Raw genomic sequence first — 23,703 nt, forward strand, 5'->3', positions numbered from 1 at the left:
GTAAAGTACAAAAAATGGTAAAGTACAAAAAATGGTCGCCTTGAGGACGTGCCCCATTTTTCCAGATTTTAGGAAAATGTCCCATTGTGTCAAATTTCCTTTGTCCAAGGTTGTTAAGAGCTTCTCCAATGGAATGTATGTAAAGTTGAATGTCTAAATCTACTTAGTGGGAGTGTTCACAACTGTCTTGCAACAAGTGTTGAAGGCTGGCTCGAGTTAACAAATAAACTTGCAAATATGCATAGTCATTGACGGTTGCCATAATGACAGACGGTTATCCAATGCGTATGCAGCTATTGTTCACGGCTTTTGGCCATTGTAACTACTGTTAAATAGTGTAAAGGCATTGAAAATTCAGTATGCTTACGTAAGAGTTTTTTTATTAAGGTAAAGTCTTGATTCAATATAAATAAGCATGTGTAAGTCTCTAAGTGGACAAGTTTTGTTTAGCTTCTCCTTTGACGGGTTAATTGTGTCGTGCTCTATATGTTCTTGGTAGGTTGATTTGTGCTGGTATTGTATAGCAATGTTTGGATGTTGGGTTTTCTTACTTGAGAAGAAAAGAAAAGAGAAAAAAATGTTAAAAACTTCGGTTGCAAAGCGTGAGTAGAGTTGTTGGGTTTTCTTACTTGAATTGCTAAGTAAGAGGCTGGGGTAATCGTGGGCGAAACTTAATTCAGTAACCATGTATTTGAGAAGAAAACAAAAGAGAAAAAAAGGTTAAAGACTTCGGTTGCAAAGCTTGAGTAGACTTGTTGGTTTTTCTTACTTGAATTGCTAAGTGTATGAGGCTGGAGTAATCGTGGGTGAAGCTTAATTCACTAACCAGGTTACTGCCATGTTATACTCGCGCGAAAAATTTGCAAGGTGCGTCTACGAGTGCGACAATAAGCTCAACGAAGGAATTAGGACAAGAGTCGGACCTGTTTACCCAGTTAGAAGATGTAGCCGTGCTGAACCATTCCAGAACTTTTTGAGAGAAAACTGGGTTGTCGGCAATGATGAAGAATCTTCATCGATTTTGGAAGCGAATAGTAATGAGGTAATTCATTATTTCTAGAAGAATTTATTTAACTGTTATAGTCTTCATTGCAGACAACAATTGAGATTGTATATAAAGATACTGCACAACTAATCAACTTCATGCACCGGTTGTGGCTTTCAGTCTCAGTCTTTCCCTACACAAATTTTTTTAAGGATAAAAAAAGGATGCTGATTATACAATTCAAAGCATCATAAAGCTTTATAAACTAGAAGCACCAAAATTAGAACCAAAACGAGAAGCACGAACACCACCACTATCAGCACCAATTGTAAATAGGCCATAATCGTAATTAACATCGCCACTACTATTTTCTGATGGAATCTCAGCTCTTCCTCTAAAACGACTGAGTCTGGGAAGAACAAACAGTGGCTCGAGAAATCAAAGGTGTTTTTCAAAGAGAAGAAGAACAAAACATACATAGGAGAACGAAATTTTATTAATGTGACAATCTAAAGTAAGATCATTACATATAACGAAACCACCATTCAGATCAAATTAGAGAAACATAAGCAACAATTAATCAGAATTGAAACCATGGGAAGAGACAACTTTAGATCTCTTTGGTAATGGTATGAGTCTGGTCCCCGTGCGCACTTTGAACCGTCCATGTCGACCAAGATAGAACTTGAGAATTTCCCTAACAAATAACAAAAATAAGTGCTAATTAGTTGATTAATATATACCAGGCAGACAATAATCTAGAATTAAAAACATTAAAATCCCCAAATTCTAAACCCTAATATATATTTTTCTGAAATCAAAAGTAAACTAACCTTTTTTCTCCTGGAGTTAGAGGAGTCGATCCATTCTGAAACCGAGTCCAATCAAATCGATTTGAGAGCCTGTAGTTGACATCAAGTTTAAGTTTATTGGGCAATTCGGAACGAAGCGATTCCATCTCGAAGACGTCATGAACAGGTACATGATCATGTTCATCGACCTCTGTTGAAGCCATAGCAGGAATTTTAGTGGAGATATCAGAACTTACGTCGTTCATATCGAATGCTCTTTAAAACAAAACTGATTTGATTTTTTTTCTCAAAGAAAGAAGATTTATTTTATACAGGTATTGTCGTATTGAAGTAATAGGTTTCAGGTCGATATAGAGAAAGTACCGTCCAAGTTCGGGAAGTTTCTTACTTATGGTAAGATATTACGGACACCTCATGTAACGCACCGCAATTGAAAATCAAGCTTCTTAGGCTTAGTTTGGTATTGGGGAAGCTAGCTTTTGTAGAAGCATTTTTCTACTGTGTTGTGCTGTGATAAAAAAACAGTTTGATGTTTGGTAAAATATTAACTAAAATTAAAACTGATTAAAAGAGTAATCAAAGTGTGTTTGGTAAAATATCAAATTCAACCATTGTTGTTGTAGCAAATGACAAAAATAGACATATATCTTTGAAAATAGTTTTATTCGATTTTATTGGATTTAAAAATAATTAATTTTTTTTACTATTCAATATAAATATATATAATATTAAATTTACTAATTGTTACTACTATTACGATTGTTAAAAAAACATTATTTTACATAACCACTTTTTAATATATACTAGCTTTTATACCCGTGCGTTGCACGGTCTAGATGTTTTGTAGAGGAAAAATATATATTAGTGCTACTGAATTTTTAGGGATTGAAAATTTAACACATAAAACAAAATAAATAGGTAATAAAAATATTCAATTACTAAAAATGATTAGATAAAAAATATCTAAGCAGAATATAAATTAAGTTGCTAACAAAAAGTAAGCATGATATAAACTTATAATTACATAACCAAGTGGTAAGAAACAAATACCTTGAAGGGTAAACTTTTCATAAACTCAAGTTAAGAAAAAATAACTTTCAAAATCTCCATTATATAAGTAATGCAGAAACATAGTCGGATAACATCCATTGTTTAACTATAGTATTGAAGGTCAAGACTCAAGAGACGTAAGGACACTTAATTGATCCCAGTTACCGTTCCATCAAAATCGAGAAGAGTAAAAAGAGAAGAATTTATTATAATCACATTTACATAAGTTTGTTTGAGATCAAACATTTTTGTTGAGACTTTTAGCTTGAATAAATACATTTGTTGCCTTGAAGTCTTTGAAAATTCTAGGTCGCTTGAGATATCGGATTTCCTCTTCATTATCATATTTGCAGATCCCTTGGATGTAACAAAAACATAAGTAAAATGTCTGTACACAACATCACTGCTTTTTAATCCAATTATAAGCAAACAAACAAAATTAGAGGCAATCACTACTAAATAAATAACTCGCGTTACGTACTTGGACCGAAATAGTACAATACCCAGCTTAGCATAGCAATATCTGAATCCCTTTCCGCGTGGTGCTCTTCAATATCTGCTCTCTCTAGGATCATATTTAGCTATTTTTAGTTTCTTAGTGCGAATATGCCACCACCAAAGACTCTTTCTTTTATACTTGGGAAGCTCTACTTTTACATTCCCAAGCTCAAGTTCTATGTAGTTACATCTCTGCATATAAAAAATAAGAACAAAATTATTGTTTGCTATTAGAAGCGTGCAAAGGTAACAATTGCATTCCAAATAAGCTTCTACCTCCTTTGGTTGGATTTTTTAGAACTCCTTGGTGATCCCCCAAAGCTCAAAGGTAACAATTGCATTCCAAGTTTGATGATCCCCCAAACTTGGTTACAACTCCTTCCACAGACTCAAAAGGTGCTGCTGCAATATCAATCACTGCTCTTTATGTATTAACACCACAACGACTTACATTGGAAAGATCGACAAGTTCTAGTTTTCATGCGCTTTGTGATGAATTAGACAGTATATTCTTTTCTCTTCTACTCAATCGCCTAAATTCTTATAGTTGTTCCAAGTTTCTATATCTAAAATCAACATGGGATAAAATTCAAAATGAATGATTTAGAGCCGGATTAGAGATCAAAATTCTATGAATAATCTGAAAAATTCAAGAAATTAGAACAAACAAATAACCTCATTATCTATTATTGGCATTTCATACAACAATTACAAATCCTTCTTAATTTCGCTTATAAGCCTCTGAAAAAATTTAAATTTCCCAACAACAAAACTAATTATTAAACCAAAAGCAAGCTCAAGATTAACAAAGAGAAACTAAAATCTGTCAGTCAGTTATTGATAAGCCAAATGAGTGAGTAAAATTAAGAAATCAAAACAGAATAGAGAAGAAGAAACAAACCATAATACCCGTTGGTCAGTAATTCATAAGCCCGAATATGCAAAACCCAAATAGGGAAAAAAATTAACAATCAAAATATACTGAGAAAAAGAACAAACCCTAACTCATACTTGTATGGAACTGATAAGCCTTTAACCGAAAAATCAAATATCTCCATCCCGTCCATGTATTATGCATCAAGACATTATCCTAGTAATCGGAGAAACAAATCATAATGCCCGTTGGTCAGTAATTCATAAGCCAAAAACTGCAAAACTCAAACAGGGAAAGAATTGACAATCAAAATATACTAAGAAAAGGAACAAACCCTAACTCATACTTGTATAGAACCGATAAGCCTTTAATCGAAAAATCAAATATCTCCATCACATCCATGTATTATACATCAAGACACTATCCTAGTAATCGGAAAAGCTTGATCATGAAATTTACAAATTGAACTTGTAATATTTCAAACACATAATTCATTGCATGGTTTGTTTTACATTACCAAATAAAGTAAGCAAACTCAAACTCACTTTTGCTTCAAGTTACTAAAAACATTAATTGTTTACAGACCGTAGTACATGATAGGATTTCATTAGCATCAACCCCATTTCCCCCTTCATGGATAATCTGTTTTCATGTACAATACATTAAGAAAAATCAATAATAAATTTGAATATACAGGAGTCACAATTCAAAACCTTTGTTTTTTTTTTGAATTGGTTATTTGCTAAGCAAATCAATAAAATCTAAAAACACCAAAACTTCAAATCTTAAATTTATTTACACATACCTATTTCGAATCCCTTTGCGAAAACCCTAAATATTCTGATTGTTTCTAAACAATTTTTATGGTTTTCTGATTGGTCTGATGGTTTCACAATACTATCAGGACTTGTTTTCTTATTCTATTATTAGGGATTTCTGGTGGATTTGGATTTGCATTGTTATCAAGCATGTGACGGATGAAAACGATCTACTTCGCCAGATATGGAGATCGATTTTGAAGAATCTAATTTGGGCATATTACTTCCCTTTTGTGGAAGCATCTGATATTAATGGTCAAAAAACAAAATGGTTTGAAACCATTATTCCAACAGGTTGCAGAAGTTTCATACGATTTTCTTATCTCGTTTCTTTAAGTTTCGATTGTAAATCTTGTGTTGTCTGTATTGTCTTGTTTATTGATGTAATTGATCAATGTAATCCTTCAAACCTCAATTTGAATGAGGTAGTCATAAATAAAATTTAGGGGTGTTTGAGAGCTCCTGTTTCCGTCAAAAAAAAAAATCTCCGGTGGGGTCAGGAGCTCTAGGAAGAGAGCTTGATTCAGCTTTTAACCACATCAAAGAAAATTCACCTGAAATCATATTATTAATATAATTTTCAAACGAAAAATCAAACTAAAATTAATTAAACAGTTATTTAATATTTATTTTTATTTTTATCATTGATAAATGAAATGAAATGGTAAATAAAATAGTTTGAAAATAAAAAATAATAATTTAAAGACAAAAATATAAGAAATAAAAAATTGAGTATATATAATTTAAGGATAGCTTTTATCACTTATAAAATAAAATAGGGATAAAAAAGATAAATTAAACATTAAATAATATTAATGCTACTGGAGATAGTTTATAAGATCAAATGTGTCATGATTATTAAGACTTTATTAACCGGATATAACAATTAAAAGATTCGACATAAGATTACGAGATTTTATCTAAAAAGGCAAAGAACGATAGTGGCGATGAATCTCAAAATCACAATTGGACCTATCAAGTCTATCGAACTTTTCCATGTGGCTGAAGTGGACTTAGCATCTCATTTTCTATTAGGACAATTGTGGCCGCAGAAGCACGGAATCGTATCATCAATGCTAACACATAGTTTGGAGTTCACACAAATAATTAAAAGAAGAAAATATGTGAAAGCAAGCGAAAAATCGAAGTGTTGTGTGTGTAGAGGTGTAGAGAACTTCTCTATTTATAGGCTTCAATTTTCTTGCAATCTTCTTAGGAATAGGATCCCTTTTCTATTATAAGTCTTCTTTCCAAGTCCAAATCTTTCTCAAATTCTTTCATCTTCTCTTTCCAAATTCAAGCTTAATTCTTCACCCATTTACAAGTTTAGGTCTTCAAGCCCATGAGAAACATTCTTTCACAAGATTCTATGCAGAATTGGGTCACCGTGAAAATTCATGGGATCACCGGAATCCGGACAGAAACTACCTGCCTGTCGCTGGTTCATTCTTTCCGGCCACGGAATATTCCGTCACGACATCGTTGAATATAAATGTCAAACTAACGGTCACCAAAGTTAAGGGGTCAAGAGATGAGGTGTGTGTCAGCCGAGTTAGCTTTCTGACTCGATCTTACTGGATCTTACTCAGCTAAGTCAAATCCTAAGTCACTGGGTTAACTCATCAGGATAAAAATCCGACAGGGTTCTGTTTGTGTTTTTGGATAACCTCCGACTAATTTTAGGCATTTATATCCTGCACATCCTAACATACATCTAATCAATCATTTATTCCCGCAATTTATCAGCACAACAATATTTCTATTAGCCCGCAACTGCACCATCCACAGCATCCTGCAACCTCCATTGCTCATTCTTCACAAACCTTTTCTGAAACTGATAATTTCTCATCCATCTCTTTTATCACAGAATCAATTCGAACCCCATCACAATTTCATACCCACAATTATGTCAGCAAAACATAGAAACCCCTCTCATTGCAATCTTGATCTTCAAAATTGTGTTGCAACTCTCAATTCTTCCATTTCTCCATCTCAACAAGCAGCTTCCGCTGCTTTTATTTCTCTCTCTTTCAGGTGAATGAGAAAAATAAGATGCATATCTTCTGAATTCTAGGGTTATATATGGGGACGGATGTTGTCACCCATTGAATTGGATAAGGGTCACTTAATGCATGGGTGCCTGGAGTAGGTTCTTGAGTGTCTTTAGCCCTTTTCTTTAAACATAATTGTTTACCCCTTAACATGTGGTCGGGGTCCCAATAACGATCGCCTATAATATGATGATTTTGCCCTTTCTGTGCAACTTGGAATATTTCTTCTTCTTTTTCTCTGTATGACTCCAAAGTACCTGTGGAACTTAAAACAAGCAAAAAAATACATAATTTACAAGAAAAATAGCATAAAAAGCATAAACAATATATAATAAATAGGGTATTTTCTACACCTATCAAATTCCCCACACTTAGACTTTGCTAGTCCTCCAACAAATCTAACTAAACTTAATAACATACAACTCCTCTTACGGTTACACTTAGCATGTATAACAAGCCTTTAAACCCCTAGGTATCCCTAGTGGATGAGTTATAGTCTCGTGAGGGTTTACGAGAGATATACCCACAAAACCTACTCAAAATTCAAAGCTTTCCAGCGTCCCAAGAATCCAAAAAGCTAGGAGGACATAAAGATTCTCAATCTAGTGTCAAGAAATTAGAAGTACAAGAGAAAATTCAAATGTAAAGTGCGATTATTCGAAGAAAGTGTGACCGGTTTACCTATACCATAATGAAAGAATTCGGGTTCAAGAGCGAGCAATAAGCATTTCGCATTGACTTCTGCCTCACCAAAAGGGTTTTGTGAAATTGTACTCAAAAGATGCACTTTATGGTTCTCACATTTGTGCGAGTAGGAATGAAGAGAGAAATCCTACGACACGTTTAATGGTGGGAAGGAAACCTTCCGAAATAATTTCTGGAGACCCCACAATTTTTTTTCCCTGATGAACTCTAAGAAAGGAAATCAACCATTATTGCGAGGATTGGATTATTCACTTACCTTCACATTCTATCGGCAATGATAATAACATCACTCTCACTACATCCAATAGAAACGTCTTCGGCTCGTCGTCTTCATCGTCTCACTACACCATTTTTGCCGAATAATAACTAAAATTCGTAACGGCCCATCAACCGTTACAAAATTGACAGTTACAAAAAGCCGTTACAACCTAATTGTAACAGGTTGAAGCCGTTATGAAATTTTTTTGTGATTCGTAACAAGTGTCAGCTGTTACGAATCGTAACAGGCTAATTATTTACGCATGCTGCTCACACGCTTGGTCACACTAGAGTCGGGTAACAGGTGTATTTGCGCGTGTGTCATTCAATCGTGTGCCATTTTTTTCCACCCAACATGGATTACGCTAGAGGATAATTTCACCCTTGAAGAAATGATTTTCCCCCATTCCCATCGAGTAAACCCCATTTCTCTTTTCCCATTCTCTCTCTTTTTTTCTCCCCCTTCTCATCGAGTAAACCCATCTCTTATCTTCCCCCTGGATATTCAGATGTGCACCACATCTGATTTTAAGTCTTCTCAATTGAAGATTTCAGTTCTTCAATCATCTTTTAATCATCATCATCGTCGTCATCATCAGTTTAGGGTTTCGATTTCAGTTTCTCATCATCAGTTTTAGGGTTTTCTCTATTCTGTTATCAAATCATCTGATCTTTGAAGAATTGATCTTCAATCATCTGTTACGCGAGTTTAGGTTTTTGATTTCACAGATCTCTGTAAATATTTATCATCTGTAGGATTTCAGTTTATTAATTAGATTTTAAGGTTTTAGTATTTCAATCGATTTTAGGGTTTCTTATTACTCGTTTGATTTGGTATTGAAATTCTTAGGGTTGGGTTTGATTCTCTGCAGACGAAGCCACATTTAATTAGGGTTTGATTTGAATCGTTGTAAACAGATTATAAACCTTCTCAATATGATGTACATAGTTATTATTTATGATTAGTCAATCTGAACTGAGAGCATATTAGATTTCTGATTCTGATTTACGATTTTAGTTGTGGTATATACTGTTCATTGCATAAATAAGGTTTAGTATTAAGTTTATGTCTCTTTAATAATTATACATGATAGGTAGGGTTCATTGCTTAAACAAGTTTCAAATTTTTTCATGTAACTCATCTTTAAGTGTATGAATCAAGTATCAATCTTTTTTGCACATGTATTCATAAATCCAGTCAGTTGCACTGATATGATAGTATAGGAATTTAGTTATATTTGTTTTGATGGTAGTTTGCAAATATGCGTGCTGTCAAAGAGTTGTTGCTAATGTCATTGTTTGGCTTTACAGATGCCAAGCTTTTGATTGGTATGAGATTCAGTAACACCACTGTCTAGGGTGATATGAAGCACTGGCCATTCAAGGTTCTATGCGGTCCAGCTGACAAGCCCATGATTGAGGTCTCATACAAGGATGAGGAGCAGCAGTTTGCTGCTGAGGAGATCTCTTAAATTGAAGGTCATACCTGAAAAAGTATGGGGTTGTGGGTCTTCCTTAAGAGTATTGGTTTTATTCGATTTGAAGGGGATAGTAATTTTATTATGTTTGTAATTTGTCGTGCTATATGTATCTTGTGCAGTTTAACTTCATTACCGTCTTTATTGGGTGGTTTGGTCTCTCTAACACAACTTCATGTTGCAAACAACAAGCTGATTAATTTTCCACGTCTGGAAATCTTGAAAGTAAATAACAACAGGTAATACTCACGGTTATAACCATTTTCACTTTGTGAATTTTACCGTAGTTAAAGTAATTGCTCTCTCTAAATTATTCATGTTATTGCCTTGGTGGCAGGATAAGCTCAGTTCTTGGTGCAGGTTGATCTCAAATCTCTTGGTAGACTTGCCTGACACAGTTGGGAGTTTATGGAATCTTGAGGTACTCCAATCTTCTTTTTTCCTACCATTGTCAATTATCTGAATCATATCATCATTTACTTAGTCCCATGTTTGTGTAGGCTCTGCATCTGAGTAATAATAGCCTCAAATCCCTTCCTACGATGCTATTCAAACTGTGCACCCAGCTCTCGACTCTTGATCTTCATAATACAGAAATCACAATTGATATTCTCAATCAGGTATTGACTTTTGATTCTATTTTTTTCTTATCTAAAACTTGTGCAAGAGGTGATAGTCTTATGTATCCAAGTATTATGTCACACAAGCAGTTTGAAGGGTGGGAAAGTTTTGATGAGCGTCATAGATCAAAGCATCAGAAGCAACTGGATTTTAGAGTTGGAAGTTCTGGTGTGTTTGATGAATGTGCTGATAAAGATTAATAAGGTACTCGATCTCTCAAGTCGCATATTGCCGCTGTTAAACCGTTGTTAACAGTGTTTTGTGTCTGCGGGTGAAGTACTACGTAGCTGCTTCTTTCTTGGTAGAGAAATCCTGTAAGAGCAATGGCCATTGGATTGAAGATACATAGTTGTTGTTGCGTTGGATTCCATCAGCTTTGTCTATCCTGCTCCTGACCAGGTCAAGGTTGACCGACAGTAATTTTTTTACTGTTGCAAAAAAAATTGTCACGACTTCAGCTTGTTACAACGTTCTGTTACTAAATAAATTCGTAACGGCTCTAGCATGTTACGACAGTGCCACGTAGTAACGGCTCTTTGCTGTTACAAGAGCCGTTACAAAAAAATCGTAAAGGATGCTGGGCCGTTACAAAAAATTTGTAGCACCCCTTTTCGTAACGGTCCTGAACAGTTAAAACCCCGATTCGTAACGCTCAATAACCGTTTCGAATCGGAAAAAATGGTGTAGTGTCTCGATCCTCGTCTTCGGTTTCAACTTTTGATGATAAACTCTTGAACTTCGTTGATTCTTGAAAATTTGTAACTCTTTTTCTTAAATCCTTGTCGCTTGAAGCTTCTTTACATATTTCTCCTTCCCCACGACTTATAAACAAAATAATAAATTGTTCTCTCGCTTTTCTTTTTCTTCGTTTTTTCACTTTTTCTTTTAGAAATTCATTTTCTCATTATCCAAGAATTTCTTCTTTTATTTTTTTATTTTTATTTTAAGTATTATTATAATAAGAAAAGTTATACCATTTAGAAGAAACTAGTTGGGAGCCTAACAAACTAGGCTGGGCTCCAACGCCTTGTTGAATAACTAAATCTATTCTAATAAAAATAAAATTACCAACATGAATATTAGCATCATTTCTAACCATGTAGTTCTTCAATCCATACAAAAACTCAATAGACTCAAAACCAAGTTCGCCTAAAGTAGTAAAAGCTAGGGTACCAAACTTAAAACCATTAGCTTTACAAACATCAAGGTACTTAATCCGCTTACGATCAACAGCCTAATACGAAGCAATTAAATGCCTCGGCGATTAAGTGTCCACATATCGGCATGCTCATCCAATTGCGATCGGATGGCCCCCATTAAGACGGCATTGATACCTAACAAATTGCTCATTGATACTACCCTCCCCATCGCACAACATTGTCTTGTAAAAGGCCGGATTCTCCTTTAGTTTGGACAACAACCTTTGCCTTATATGAGTGATTACACACCCATTATTTCGCTTGGCACCTTCGATGAAAGGCCCAAGTTGTTGATTGACAACATGAAAACCACAATTACCATCCGAAAGAACGTCGTCGGTGGATATAACATATTCTCTAATGTATAAAGGTAGCTCATTCAAATAGTCTTTATTTGGATCCTCAAGCTTCACGTCTAGGGAAGATGGTTGAATGGGGCACATTGGAGACTTAAGCTTCATGTCGCCGGTAGATGGTTGGCTTGGTTGCGATGGACATATCGGAGCCTTGTTATTTAAATCTCGCTCACTTGTGTCGCCTTTCTTCTCAATACTCCTACCCCGTTTCTTGTTTTTCTCCATGTACATTGCCGCCGTATATTCATGGCCACAAGGATCTCTAGTATTTGTGTTTTGCTCACTTTTCTTCTTACGTAACACCTTTGCATATTCTCGTAGTTGCTTTTTAGTTTCTTTTTTGCTTGGTCTACCTTTCGGTTTGCCTTTTGCCGGTTCATAGACATTCTCTTGCTTTTGTGGATATATGATTGTCCTCATGTCATCCCAAAAGATTTGTTTTTGGAGCTTGTTCATTCCACGATACATTTCTAGTACGGTTCTACCCATTTCATTATCACCAAACTCTTCTTCGACTTCTTCTTCCTTTGGAGGAGGGATGAAACTTAGATGCTTCCAAAATGGATCAGTGTCGCTTAAAGGTATTACGCCATGCTCGTAGTTGATTATCATATGGCTACAAGGGAGTCCCATAGACTTCTTCATGTTACATACACACACCTCATCCGCCTTGGTTTCCCACTTATCAATCAACTCGACTTCTATAATCAACAACTTCATACATTGCCGAGATACGTTGTAATGGATCCCCTTGAACAACGGGTGATCGGCATATTTTCCGTTCATTTTGAATATACGACTTTTTTGGAACTTCTCATTGATTATATGAATGTCGCGCTTGAAGTAATTTTCCATAGAATTTCACACGGTTACGAAGTTATCAACACATCCAAAGAGATTCTTCTTCAACCGGCGGTGAGCCGACTCTACTAAACTTGTTGCTTGATTTCCCAAGTATTTATATTGGTTGGTATAGGCATAAACAAACCTCTATTTGTGTGGTTCCAACCATTGGCGAAGAGCATACGATAAACACCGGGGTAATCGGGAGTATCCCAATGGGCGATAAACTCCGCAAGATTTAGATAATATTATTCCTCGGTAAGGGACCAACACAATGATTCCCATTCGTATTGTTTTTCAACTTTCTCTTTTGCATCCGCTCGTTCTTTTTCCGGTAGCATATTAATTTCTCCATATCCCATTTTCTTAGGTGGACAAATTATTGGCTTGCACCTATTCATCAAATTACACCATATATGGAATGTACAAAGCATATTATGTTCTAGTTGTAACACTTCCTCTATTGAATTCATCAATGTGACATCATTATCCGTCACTATAACCCCGAGGATATCATCACCTCGGAAGATTGCCTTAACTTGTTGTAGTGCCCAAATGTAAATAGGTTCTTGCTCATCTCTTAAGGAACAAAATGCCACCGTAAACAGTGACTTTGTCGAAGTACGCCCAACAATATTCAACAATGGCATCTCGTAATTGTTCGTCTTATAAGTGCAATCCATTATTAGAACTTGATGAAAGCATTGAGCCAATTGGACACTCGTCGGATGCGCAATAAAGAGTTGTGTTATCTCTCCTTGCGAATCCACATCCTTTTGAACCGCGTAGTTTTTCTCTTGGGACAAAAGAAACAATTGTTGAATTACTTGTCTATCTCTCCATTCATTCCTTTTAATTTTCTTAATTGCATTGTAAATGGTAGACAAAGATGAGTGGTTATCCTTGTTATCCTCCTTTAGTATTTGAAGCATTTGAAGCGGTGAAATATTCATTTTCCTCATTTTATCTACCTTGTCCATCTCTTTAGGAGTTAGCTTTGCCGCCATGAAGTTTCCTTCAAGATGCTCCGGACGAGGATGATTATGACAACCTTGCATAACCCTGTGGAGAACCCATCCACCCTTATCTTTGTTGTAATTAAATGCAAGTTTGAATGGGCATTTAATCTTCTTTGAGAAAGTTTTGTTCTTCCTATTTGTCTTTCCTTTATAAACATAACCCTTCCTCTTGTGGATTTTATCGGGATCACCGCTTCTCTCACAAACCATTTCAAAGCGAGTATTTCTTTTCTCTCCCATTCAATACTAATACGCACATGTATTTTTGTGCGTGTTGTCTAGCCCAACTCTTTGCATCTTCCGGATTTGTGAATACCAAGTCATTCATGTAGTGATGGGATGTGTCCTCGTATAAAATACCAACCGGGGAAGGTTGGTTTTCCATTGGTTCAATTGGATCACATGGAACCTACAAGTAATAGCACAACGTCAATAACAAAAAAAATTAACACTTAAAGTTCGGTAATCTAATTTTTTTTTTATCGAACCTACCGAACAACAAGTTCGGTTATGTAGTTTCCAGAAATATATTAGGGCCTTACCGAACTCTATATTTAGATTTTCTATGTAAAAGTTCAGCCATGAAACTGAAAAACTCGACTGAACCGAACCCATGAATTCGGTTAGGAAATCCGTGTACATATATTCTGCGACATTACCGAACAAAAAGTTCGGTAACAAAAGTATTTATATCGACTAAACCGAAATATACATTGTAAACTCTATAAAAATAGTTCGGTTACATGTTCTTGAAAAAGATAACCGAACTCTAAAAAACCACCATTAACATGTAGTTCGGTTACCTGAATGTGCTAATTTAGCAACCGAACTACACATTCAGAACGGTTCGGTTACCTCGCAAGCTAAATTTGGTAACCGAACCAGGTTGACCTAACCGAATTTTTTCCAGAAATTTTGAGTTTGGCCAAATTTTTTCACAATTCAAGCTACATTAACTAAATATGAGGCATACCTGAGTATCCATAGCTTCATCTTCAGGTTGTGGCTGATAAAATCCATCATTTGTTCGGTTAGGTTGAGTTTGGGGCAAAAAGCTTTCATTATCTAACTGATAACTCATTTCCGGATCATTAGAAGTATTGACAAATACGAGGTGAAGGGGGTTCTGATTCTGAGGATGAGGTATCATCAATGAATCACTCTAATCATAATTACTAAACTCAAAAAAAGATTTTTTGGGTTCACCCATCTTCTTCTTCTTCTTATCTCTCAATAATAATGTTATAACAAAACAATCCCACTAATAAATCACTAATCAGTTATTAATCATTACACTAACCCTAATCAATCATCACACTAACTAAGTTAATCAACAAGAGTAAAGTAAGTATTTAAAAAAAAAATCAGATAAGGGGTGGCTGAAAATTACTACCAATATCCATCCAAAAACTTAAGAGTAGTCCCCACCTTTTTTGAGTAATCCCCAAAAAATCATTCATTGAAATAGGTGACATTTAGACCTACAAGTACTAGGCCTGGAAGGGTAGGACAAGAAAGTCCAAAACCCGCATCTTTGGGTCTTAAAAAATGTTAATTTCTACATTTCTAATCCCTCTCTCCTCGTCTCTATTGCTCACTCTCTCTTTCTATTCTTAAAATCATAAAAATGATTTACCGAGCTATGGTCATCCATCCATGAGCGCAACGTCGATCTTTGTACCCTCTTGTTCATTTTCAACTCAAGTATCTTTATACAAATCTCTCTATTTCTGAGTTAGATATCAGTTTATATGGTTAAATCTGTTTTCTCCAACCTCGTAGGATTGTTTACACTGTAACATCAACTTTTGACATAAATTTGTCAATATAGTACTAGATTATTGCTGCTGCAGTGGGAGGCCGACCACGAAATACTGCTTCAGCAGTGGGAAATACAAGTGGATAAGAACGATAATAGATTTATGGAGTTGGATAATTCTTCGAACAAGGCAGAGCAGGACCACTCAATGCTTCTACCCCTGAAGAAGCGGAAGCACTAGGCCTGTTGCAGGGAGTAAAATGGGCAGTTGAAAAAGGCTTGTCCAACTTTTTGGTTGAAGGCCACTGCGAAAACCTCTTCGACTATTTGAATGGGAAGGAGTCTGAAATTGAATGGCAGAATCAAGCCATAATGGAGGAAGTCAATAATGAATTTAAACACTGTCAAAACTTTTTAGTTTTTTTTTTATGTCCGTAGAACTACAAACAATGCGGCAGATATCTTGGCCAAAGAAACAAAGTCTTTTAGACAGATCATGAATTGGAGGAATGTACCTTTCTCTTGTATTAATTGTGCTCTAGAAATAGATAAATCAAATGTTAGGATTGAAACTATCACACTTACATTCGATGGCTCTACTCATAACGATGTAAGGGTTACTGACTCCCGAATATAGTCTTATGAATGCATTTAACTTAAAGAAAAAAAAAATTACACCACAGGGTCCACAACCTTTCTCTGCCTGAATTTGATATGCAATGAGATACACTTTATTTTTGTCTCCACGAGTCTCAGAAAGTGGAGACACAGGTGTCAATTTTCCATAACATAGCCAAGGGTAAGCATGGTAATTCGCATAATTTTTGTATAAGAAAAATGAAACAAACCTAAACCTTAATCTTATCGTCCGCCTTTCTCTTCTTCGTCTCACTGTTGACATTCTTCAGATTTAAACGATTAATTGTCCAAGGTTAGGTAAAGATTAATTGTCTGTGAAGCTCACGACGTCACCAACTCTTTAAAATATTTTTTCTAATTTGGAAGAAATCGCAATTGAAAGTGATGCAGTTCTATTGATTTGTATTATCAAATTTGATGCAATTGAATTTATTTTTTTGGAAAACAGAGGATTTATAAATTGAGATTCACTCTTTTTCGTTCCATTTGATGGTAATTTTGCAGATTGGGTGTAGGAAGAATCACTGGTGTAGGTCAGATAACAGAAATTGATGTTAATTGGAAAAAAAAATTGATGAAGAAATTTGCTCTGTTCTTCATCTTTTTGTCTTTTCTTTTTGTTTGTTTGATCAATTTCTTAAATTCAAAATGATTCAGTGAATGATTTTATGAACTTTGAAATGGTAATGTGTTTGTATAAATGTATTAGAAAGAAATTGTCGACCAATTTGATTGATTATCTCAAACCGTTTCTTAATTTTATGAAATTGGAAAAACAAAAAAGTTAATTTTAATTTCTTGGGACATTTGTTGTGTCTGACATGGTGCATTTTTTTGATCGTATAGAAGGCCTCCTTAACAGTCGGCCGACTATGAAATTGGCATTTCAATCTACAAATCATCTTGTTCTACTGGTGAGGACTTAATAGAATATTAATACCCTGTAAAGAAATCTATGCCCGGTGAGCTTCTCAATGGTAGCACCCTGAAGCCTAGCAAAGGGAGCCTCTGCTCATGTGTCAGATTAGTGAGGGCTGATAAAAGAGAACCAGCCGGTGCAGTTGAAGAATTAGAGTCTGCGGACATAATGAAAGAAAAGAATTCTGAAGAAAAATTAAGAAATTAAATAGGTGAATTAGGTTCTAGATCTACCATGAGAGAACTCGGGGTTTGAGGTGGTTTCTCAATCGAACCACCACGAAAAATTCTTATATCTATGCAACAAGCAAGATCTTTTATGCAGGATACAACATTGACATATAGGGTACAGCAAGAGTACAGGACACAAAGATTATAAAAGATTTTGCTTGGGAAGCAAGAGTACATCAATTAGGAAACTTGCAATAATTAGAGTCTCTGAGGTGGACTCTGCACAAACATGTTATTCATAGCTCCAACATTTGCAATGTAGTTCAAACACATGACTTGCTTAATTGTTTCTACTATTCAAGTTGCTTTGGTGCTATTCTAGATTAGGGAATACGAACAAATAGGTCTATTCTTATTACTAAAGACGAACATATATCATAATGCTGGGGATACCGACAGAGTCCTATTGTTAGCTAGCACTACCAATTCAGGTGAAGTTTTATTTCTGTCATTTTATTCTTATGTAGGAGTTCACTTTAAATGGTATTATGATGTCAGTTTGCACTGATGCACTTTGGGGCTTCATATCTATCTTTTCCATAGTGACTATCACTTCACCTACGCCCCGTAGCTCCTGTGTCCATTTGTTGTATTCTCAATAGGAGCTTTCTTTTCTAAGGGCTTAATTACTACAAACAATCTATCAATCTATCATTTGTTATTTTGACGGTAGCTTCACAATTAACGTCTTAACTAGTGTTCTATATAAGCACAAAACCAGAGGGGTAAATCTGAGGAACAAGTTGGAACTACTTCTGATATCTTAGAGAGAATATGTGCTACTGGTGATATAGCTAAAGATGATACAGGTCAGTTATATTGCATCGCTAAGCCTGTTTGTCAAGGTTGTCTAGTTACTTCTAAAGATAATTCGAATTGTTTTTGTGGACTTATTTCACCACTTAATGGAGTTAGAAAGACATGCCTATGGCAGAAGATGTCAGATGTTTAGCTTAATCTTGGTCCAGATCCATTTAAGGATCTCCGTGCTTCGATTGATTGGCCTGCTGGTTTAAGTAATCTCAGTGCGACATGTTACAAATGGTATACTTCAGTGTTACATATAAATTCTTCGTTTAAGACTGGTATTTTTGTGGTGGAGCCGGAGGCGGTATCTTATGTTGGATCAACGAGCAAACCTGTTTGCTCAGTTGCATTCAAGCGAAATGGCTTTTATTGATTTGGTTTCGTTTATGAAAACGCTGGAGTTGGATAATGGGGTTCATCTGGATAGTCATGAGTTTCTTACTTTGCTTCTTTTGTTATTGGATCAATCCTTTAGCCGCTCTAAGATTTCTAGTGCAAGGACCATAGTACAAGATCTCTTCCGTGGAAGTAGTTCAAATGTTAACTCGGGAAGACTACATTACTTATTTCCTGTTGCATTAATTCATAAAGATGAAATGTTTAGTTTCTTTAAGCTACTAGCTACATGTTTTAAGGAACTCGCACTAACCTTCCGTCCACCAAAAGTTGCTGCTGCAAAAATGAGTTGATTACTGCATTCATCTAGCTAAGTTTAAGGATTCCTAGTTAACTATTAATGCCATAACCATTGTCTACAGCATAGGTTAAACTTTAAAGGGTTCCTAGTTATCGTTAGAAAAGACCAATATTCTTCTCGTTTAAATGCCTGGGCATGCTGCTCCATGGAGCAGTTGTATAACATGTCTCAAGAGGAAATTGCTTGTTATGACTTGCCTTACATGTGCCACACATATTCTCTCGCAGGTGCTCAAAATGTACACAAGATTCTGAAGCTCCTTCAAAGTGTATGTCGGGACAAACAGTATTTCTGCGGCTGCGAGTCATGTGTTACAGGAGTTGATGTTACCCAATGCATAACTGCACACCCTTCTAAACGTGCTTAATTTCCAGCAAAAGCACTGTGTTTTCCTTCCAAAAGTGCTTGTAAAATGTAAATTCAGATTTTTCTCTATTTGACAAATGAGTAATAATATATGGCGTGCTGTGTAAAAAAAAAAACAGAAAAAGAACAGGGGATAAATCAAGATGAACCCAGGATTCCCATTTAGTATCTTCATTTTGTGTACTGTGAGGAATGTAGAAACTGCATTTTGATATTACATATAACTGAGAAGCATATTAGATACTCTATCCACTCTAGCTAGTTTTTAGAGAGGATATAAGCAGCCTTATTTCTCTGAACACAATATAGTTTCCAAGAGCTAAAAATTGTAAAAAAAAACTCCCTAATAGTGATGCAACCTCCAATCAATGGAACCATTTTCCTTGTTGACAACATCTACAACTACTTTGGCATCAAGCTCAAAGTGCACTTTCTCCAGCCGTAGCTCCTTGGCCCATTGGTAGACAATCTGTTACACATACTTATCCTAATAATAACATTCCAAGAATCCAATACCATCAGTAGCGCATTAATAGAGATATGGCAAGGATTCGTCCAATCTTGTCCCCATAAACCCCTACGGTATCATTTTCACATAACTTCCTCTCTCGTACGAAATTCTCACACCAGAATAACACGAAGTTTCCAACCCCATCATCCACAAAATCTAGCTGGTAATTTTCCCCAGTGTCCAAATCCCTAACTGCGATAGTATGGCCATGACAACGATCATTCAATTGGACCCCCCACACCCAATGTGGAACAACCTCATCAAATAATCGTTTGGGAAGAACAAACCCATGTAGCAAGTCTACTGGGTGGAGAAATTTAATCGCCTCCCACTGAACATGATAGTCTTTGGGATTGAGTAGGAAATCCTTTAGTTCTGGGTCAATTGTTTGGGTGATCGTAAAATCATAATGAATGAAGAAAAACAAAGTGCGACGGGTTTCATCATAACCTAAACTAAATACACCGTTCACCCCAATCTGAATCCTGCTTTGTATTCCAGCCCAAAATATATGAAACTTCAGTTTTTGCCAATCCAAAGTCACTGTTATCTTCCTGTTGGAATCGATACTAGTATTGTATTTGAAGCGATGAATGCACACATCGATTTGAACGTGATCGACAGCACCTGACCTTAACCCGTATGGAAACTAATTCCTTGGTCCAAATCCTGCTCTGTCAACATCTTTTCAACTCGAAGCGATTCTGGTTCTAGATCAGCTTGGGGTACTTCTTCTTCTTGGGGTACTTCTTCTTCTTCTTCTTCTTGGGTTAAAAAAGGCGGTAACGGATCCATACGAACCCCAGGTAGATATTTCAGGAATACAAATAACAAAAAAGAATTCATCTTTTTGAATTTCAAGAGGTATTAGGGTTTCCGAAGAGGTTAATGGAAGAGATTAGGTTTTCAAAATTTTCCGAGAAAGAAAATTCTGGTGCAGAAGAAAGTGGGTTTAGGATTCTTTAAGTAATTGAAAGATGGTTTGATTGTTAACGATGAATACAGAAAGGGGTTTTCGTTTCAAAGATTAATCAAAGAGTTTGGGTCTTCAAATTCTTCCGAGAAAGAAAATTTCTTCTGCAAATCAGGGTTTTTGAAGTTGGGAACTGAATGATGGGTTTATTGATAACAATGAATAGAACTGAAATTGAAAACAAAGATCATGATGAAACAGAGGTTTGGGTAACATAATCAGAGCTCATGGAGAAAGGGGTTTCGGAAACAGAAGCAGAGCTATTGGAGAAACAATTGGGAAGAAAAAGAATTCGAATTTATATACGTTGTGACGGAATTAAATGAGCAGAGACAAGAAAAGGAATGTAGCCGTTATATCTATGCTTTGTTTCCAACTTTCAATAAATGCGCGTTCTTTGCGGTTAGTGCCTTAGAACATGTGCAGCTAGTGTTTATAGGAATTAAAAGCTGTTGCTTGGTATACTGTATTAGACGTGATTGTGACAGCCTTGCTGCTGTGGGTCTTTCCTAATTATTATCATCCCTGTGCGATGGGTACTTCTAAACAAGACAGAAACTATTGAAGAGGAGATTTAAAAGTAAAGGGTAGCTTATAGTGTTCATGAATTCTTTTCTGCATACCCATATGAAAAACTGATTGTGCTTCTTAGATGTGGTGTATTGGGATTATGTGCATTCGACGAGAGCCTTACGAAGGCACTTCGGCTCGACTTTCATTACGGATGCTGGAAATCATGCCGATAGGGTTGGCACTGGACCAAGGATAGTTTCTATTATCTATTAGTTCAAGAGAAATGCTTATACTCGCAATGATGCTCGGTCTTGTTTCGGGTGCAACCTCTGGGAAGATGGATTCATTAAGGAAGTGGGGAAGAGTGAAGTCATGGATTGGAGAGCAGTCATATACTAATCCTTGGATGGAGTGACAAATTGGTAAGTCACCACTATGCTCAACAATTTAACGAGAAATGAGGTGGCATCAGTTCTTGTTCTTGAGATTTTTTGACTAACTGGGATTTCTAATCTTACCTTCCAATTGAACACCCTGGTATTACTAATTTCAAGGCAGATGAACATCAACTCCATTCAAATGTATGCTTCATCTCGATAATAACACAATGGTTCACATTTTGTTTGCTCTGTAGATATGGGAGGACATTTTAGGATTTGAAAATGCAAAGTTTTACATCAAAAGGTGTTCACAGTTGTACCCTTTATGCTTCAAAGATGTGCTAATTTCATTTCCAGATGCAGTAATTTGTGGAATTTAAGGTTGCTGCAAACGGCGGGGAGATTGTTCTTTATCTGGATGATGATTATGTTCAAGCTGAGGATGATGATATCTGTAGCCCGGATCCCATACCAGAGGTTCTTTTTCCTTCCGCCTATAATCTGAAGTAGTAATTTATTTGTTACCATAAGTATCTTTTAGATCAGGCATGAAAAGGCTCAAAATCTTGTTTCGCGTGATATGCACCTGTAGAACATGGTCCGACATGTTTAAGTTTCACTTTCTCATTTGAATTGGTTAGTCCTCCCGCAGCATGGGTTTGTGGAACTGAATCAACTTATTATATAGCATTAGCTGCACACATAAGTTATTAGCTGATATGATTGTGTGGCAGCTACTCCACCACAGCAGGAGGTCGTGTGACTCTGAAAGGAGCCAAACATTTTTTTCTTTTATTTGCATATAGTCTGGTATTGTCGCATTTCACAGCTTCTGACTAACTTTAAATACCTTGAAAGGTGAGGCTACCAACATAGTTGAAGTCTGCAGTATGGTTGTTAACTCTGGAACGGTATTCTGCAGCCTAGCAGAAAGAATCTGTAGGAGGAGAGCTGCATCCTAATATTAGATACAGTTGTTCAGGCCGTGGACCCTATGGTACAATGTGGTTGAACTAGACAGGATTGAGCTGGGGTGAACTTAGAAAGGCTTGTCTCTTCAATCGCAAGGAAAAACTGCTTAGTGAACTGATAATATGATTTTGCTATAGAGAATTATACTTTCACAGATAGAGCTGCTAGCTCAGCTGTGCTTGGCTTGGCGTTACTTCCATATTGGAATTTGTGGTCTCATTCCTACTGACATGTTTCCTCACTTAATAAGCATCAACTGTTTGCTTCTCTATTCTATGCTTTCTTGACTTGATACTAATTGCCTGTCTCGTCATCTGGTCCAGATGCTGCAGGTACGCAGCGGATATTTCCCCAGTGTTTTTATCTCTCTAAAATATCCAGAGAAGTTACTATTCAGTGGTTAGCGTCGTGACATCATGATCATGGTAATTTTCTATCTGTTTAGCTCTTAAATTCCGTCAGGTTCATGTTGTAAAAATGTATACGGTTCTGTTCTCGGTTAGTTTTTTCACGAAATGACCAATTTATGTTTTTATAAAGTTTTGATATACTCCATTTTACTTTCAGGTGAGGCATTGTTGGCTCAAGGTTCAGAATTAGTGAGTTTTCAGTTGAAGAAAGAGAGAGGAAACACACTGATTCTGGACTAGCGAACCTAAGTCTTGTCCTAGGTATGGTAATTGTTGTCATTCGGCGACTTCTAGAGAGTCTTCCTCTATAGACATTTGGAGGTTGAGAAATTTCTTAATTTTTATCTTAATTAAGAATCTGATGAAGTAGTCGTGTTGTGATGGAGCTTCTCGTCTCGTGGCAATCCAGGGCCTGCAGGTACTGCCAATATTTTGAGAGGACATAGTGGAATTTGAGAGTTCAGGCAATGGGCTTGGGTATTACAAGTAACCATATTGCAGAGACCTTGGTAGAGTGGTGGCAGGATTAGAATCTGGCAATTGACTGGTATGTTTTCTGAAGTAAGGTGGCTTCGGCTTCACAAAATATTGTTGGCTTGTTGCAGCTAAATGGAGTAGACTTAAAAGCAATTCCATTCTGTGGTTGTTGGCTTGTTGCAGCTAAATGCAGTAGACTTAAACATTATGAGGAAATCAGTTATGAACATCCAGACAAGGAGGTTAGTTTTGCAGAGGATAGACTGCAAGAGAGTCGCCTGCGAGATTTGAAAAGCCTGACTTTGTATACTGAGTAGATGAGCAGGGAGTCAGATACTGTAAATTTGTATATTTGTCACCTTTTTGTTAATTTTGTGGAGTCCTATGCTTCAGTTATCAATTCTTTGTAGCTATTCTCTGAGGCTAATTACATCATGATACATAAAAAAAAAAAAAAAAAAAAAAAAGGAGGCTCATAACCGG

The 23,703-nt window shown here is 36.1% G+C and overlaps 2 protein-coding genes and 1 long non-coding RNA gene across 4 annotated transcripts; 2 read left to right on the top strand and 1 right to left on the bottom strand.

Annotated features, from left to right (window-relative positions):
* Positions 1-1,459: 1,459 nt before the first annotated feature.
* LOC113306604 lies at positions 1,460-2,170 on the bottom strand. Its single transcript, XM_026555531.1, has 2 exons — positions 1,819-2,170; positions 1,460-1,682 (listed from the first exon to the last, which is right to left on the bottom strand). Exons 1-2 carry the CDS (start codon positions 2,040-2,042, stop codon positions 1,562-1,564), a joined length of 345 nt encoding a protein of 114 aa, XP_026411316.1. The 5' UTR covers positions 2,043-2,170; the 3' UTR covers positions 1,460-1,561.
* Positions 2,171-9,415: 7,245 nt separating this feature from the next.
* Positions 9,416-10,350, top strand: LOC113305465 (LRR repeats and ubiquitin-like domain-containing protein At2g30105). Its single transcript, XM_026554500.1, has 5 exons — positions 9,416-9,498; positions 9,652-9,754; positions 9,867-9,950; positions 10,030-10,149; positions 10,240-10,350. Exons 1-5 carry the CDS (start codon positions 9,416-9,418, stop codon positions 10,348-10,350), a joined length of 501 nt encoding a protein of 166 aa, XP_026410285.1.
* Positions 10,351-19,560: 9,210 nt separating this feature from the next.
* LOC113306732 lies at positions 19,561-23,633 on the top strand. 2 transcript variants are annotated; one of them, XR_003338805.1, is made up of 6 exons: positions 19,561-21,403; positions 21,616-21,838; positions 22,657-22,758; positions 22,901-23,004; positions 23,153-23,290; positions 23,404-23,633. It is a non-coding gene; the product is annotated as an uncharacterized LOC113306732 (long non-coding RNA). The 2 variants fall into 2 exon arrangements; XR_003338804.1 differs by having other exon boundaries at positions 19,562-21,403; positions 23,153-23,633.
* Positions 23,634-23,703: the final 70 nt, after the last annotated feature.

Source organism: Papaver somniferum, chromosome 8, assembly GCF_003573695.1.
Source record: "Papaver somniferum cultivar HN1 chromosome 8, ASM357369v1, whole genome shotgun sequence".
Lineage (NCBI taxonomy): Eukaryota > Viridiplantae > Streptophyta > Magnoliopsida > Ranunculales > Papaveraceae > Papaver > Papaver somniferum.

Bases quoted from the DNA above. Each gene is read 5' to 3' on its own strand.
- LOC113305465 (XM_026554500.1), top strand. From the start codon at position 9,416: ATGAAGCACTGGCCATTCAAGGTTCTATGCGGTCCAGCTGACAAGCCC. The intron at 9,499-9,651 runs GTTTGCTGCTGA...TATCTTGTGCAG, and splicing joins TACAAGGATGAGGAGCAGCA to TTTAACTTCATTACCGTCTT. The intron at 9,755-9,866 runs GTAAATAACAAC...CCTTGGTGGCAG, and splicing joins CACGTCTGGAAATCTTGAAA to GATAAGCTCAGTTCTTGGTG.
- LOC113306604 (XM_026555531.1), bottom strand. From the start codon at position 2,042: ATGAACGACGTAAGTTCTGATATCTCCACTAAAATTCCTGCTATGGCT. The intron at 1,683-1,818 runs GTTAGTTTACTT...GTTATTTGTTAG, and splicing joins CTAACTCCAGGAGAAAAAAG to GGAAATTCTCAAGTTCTATC.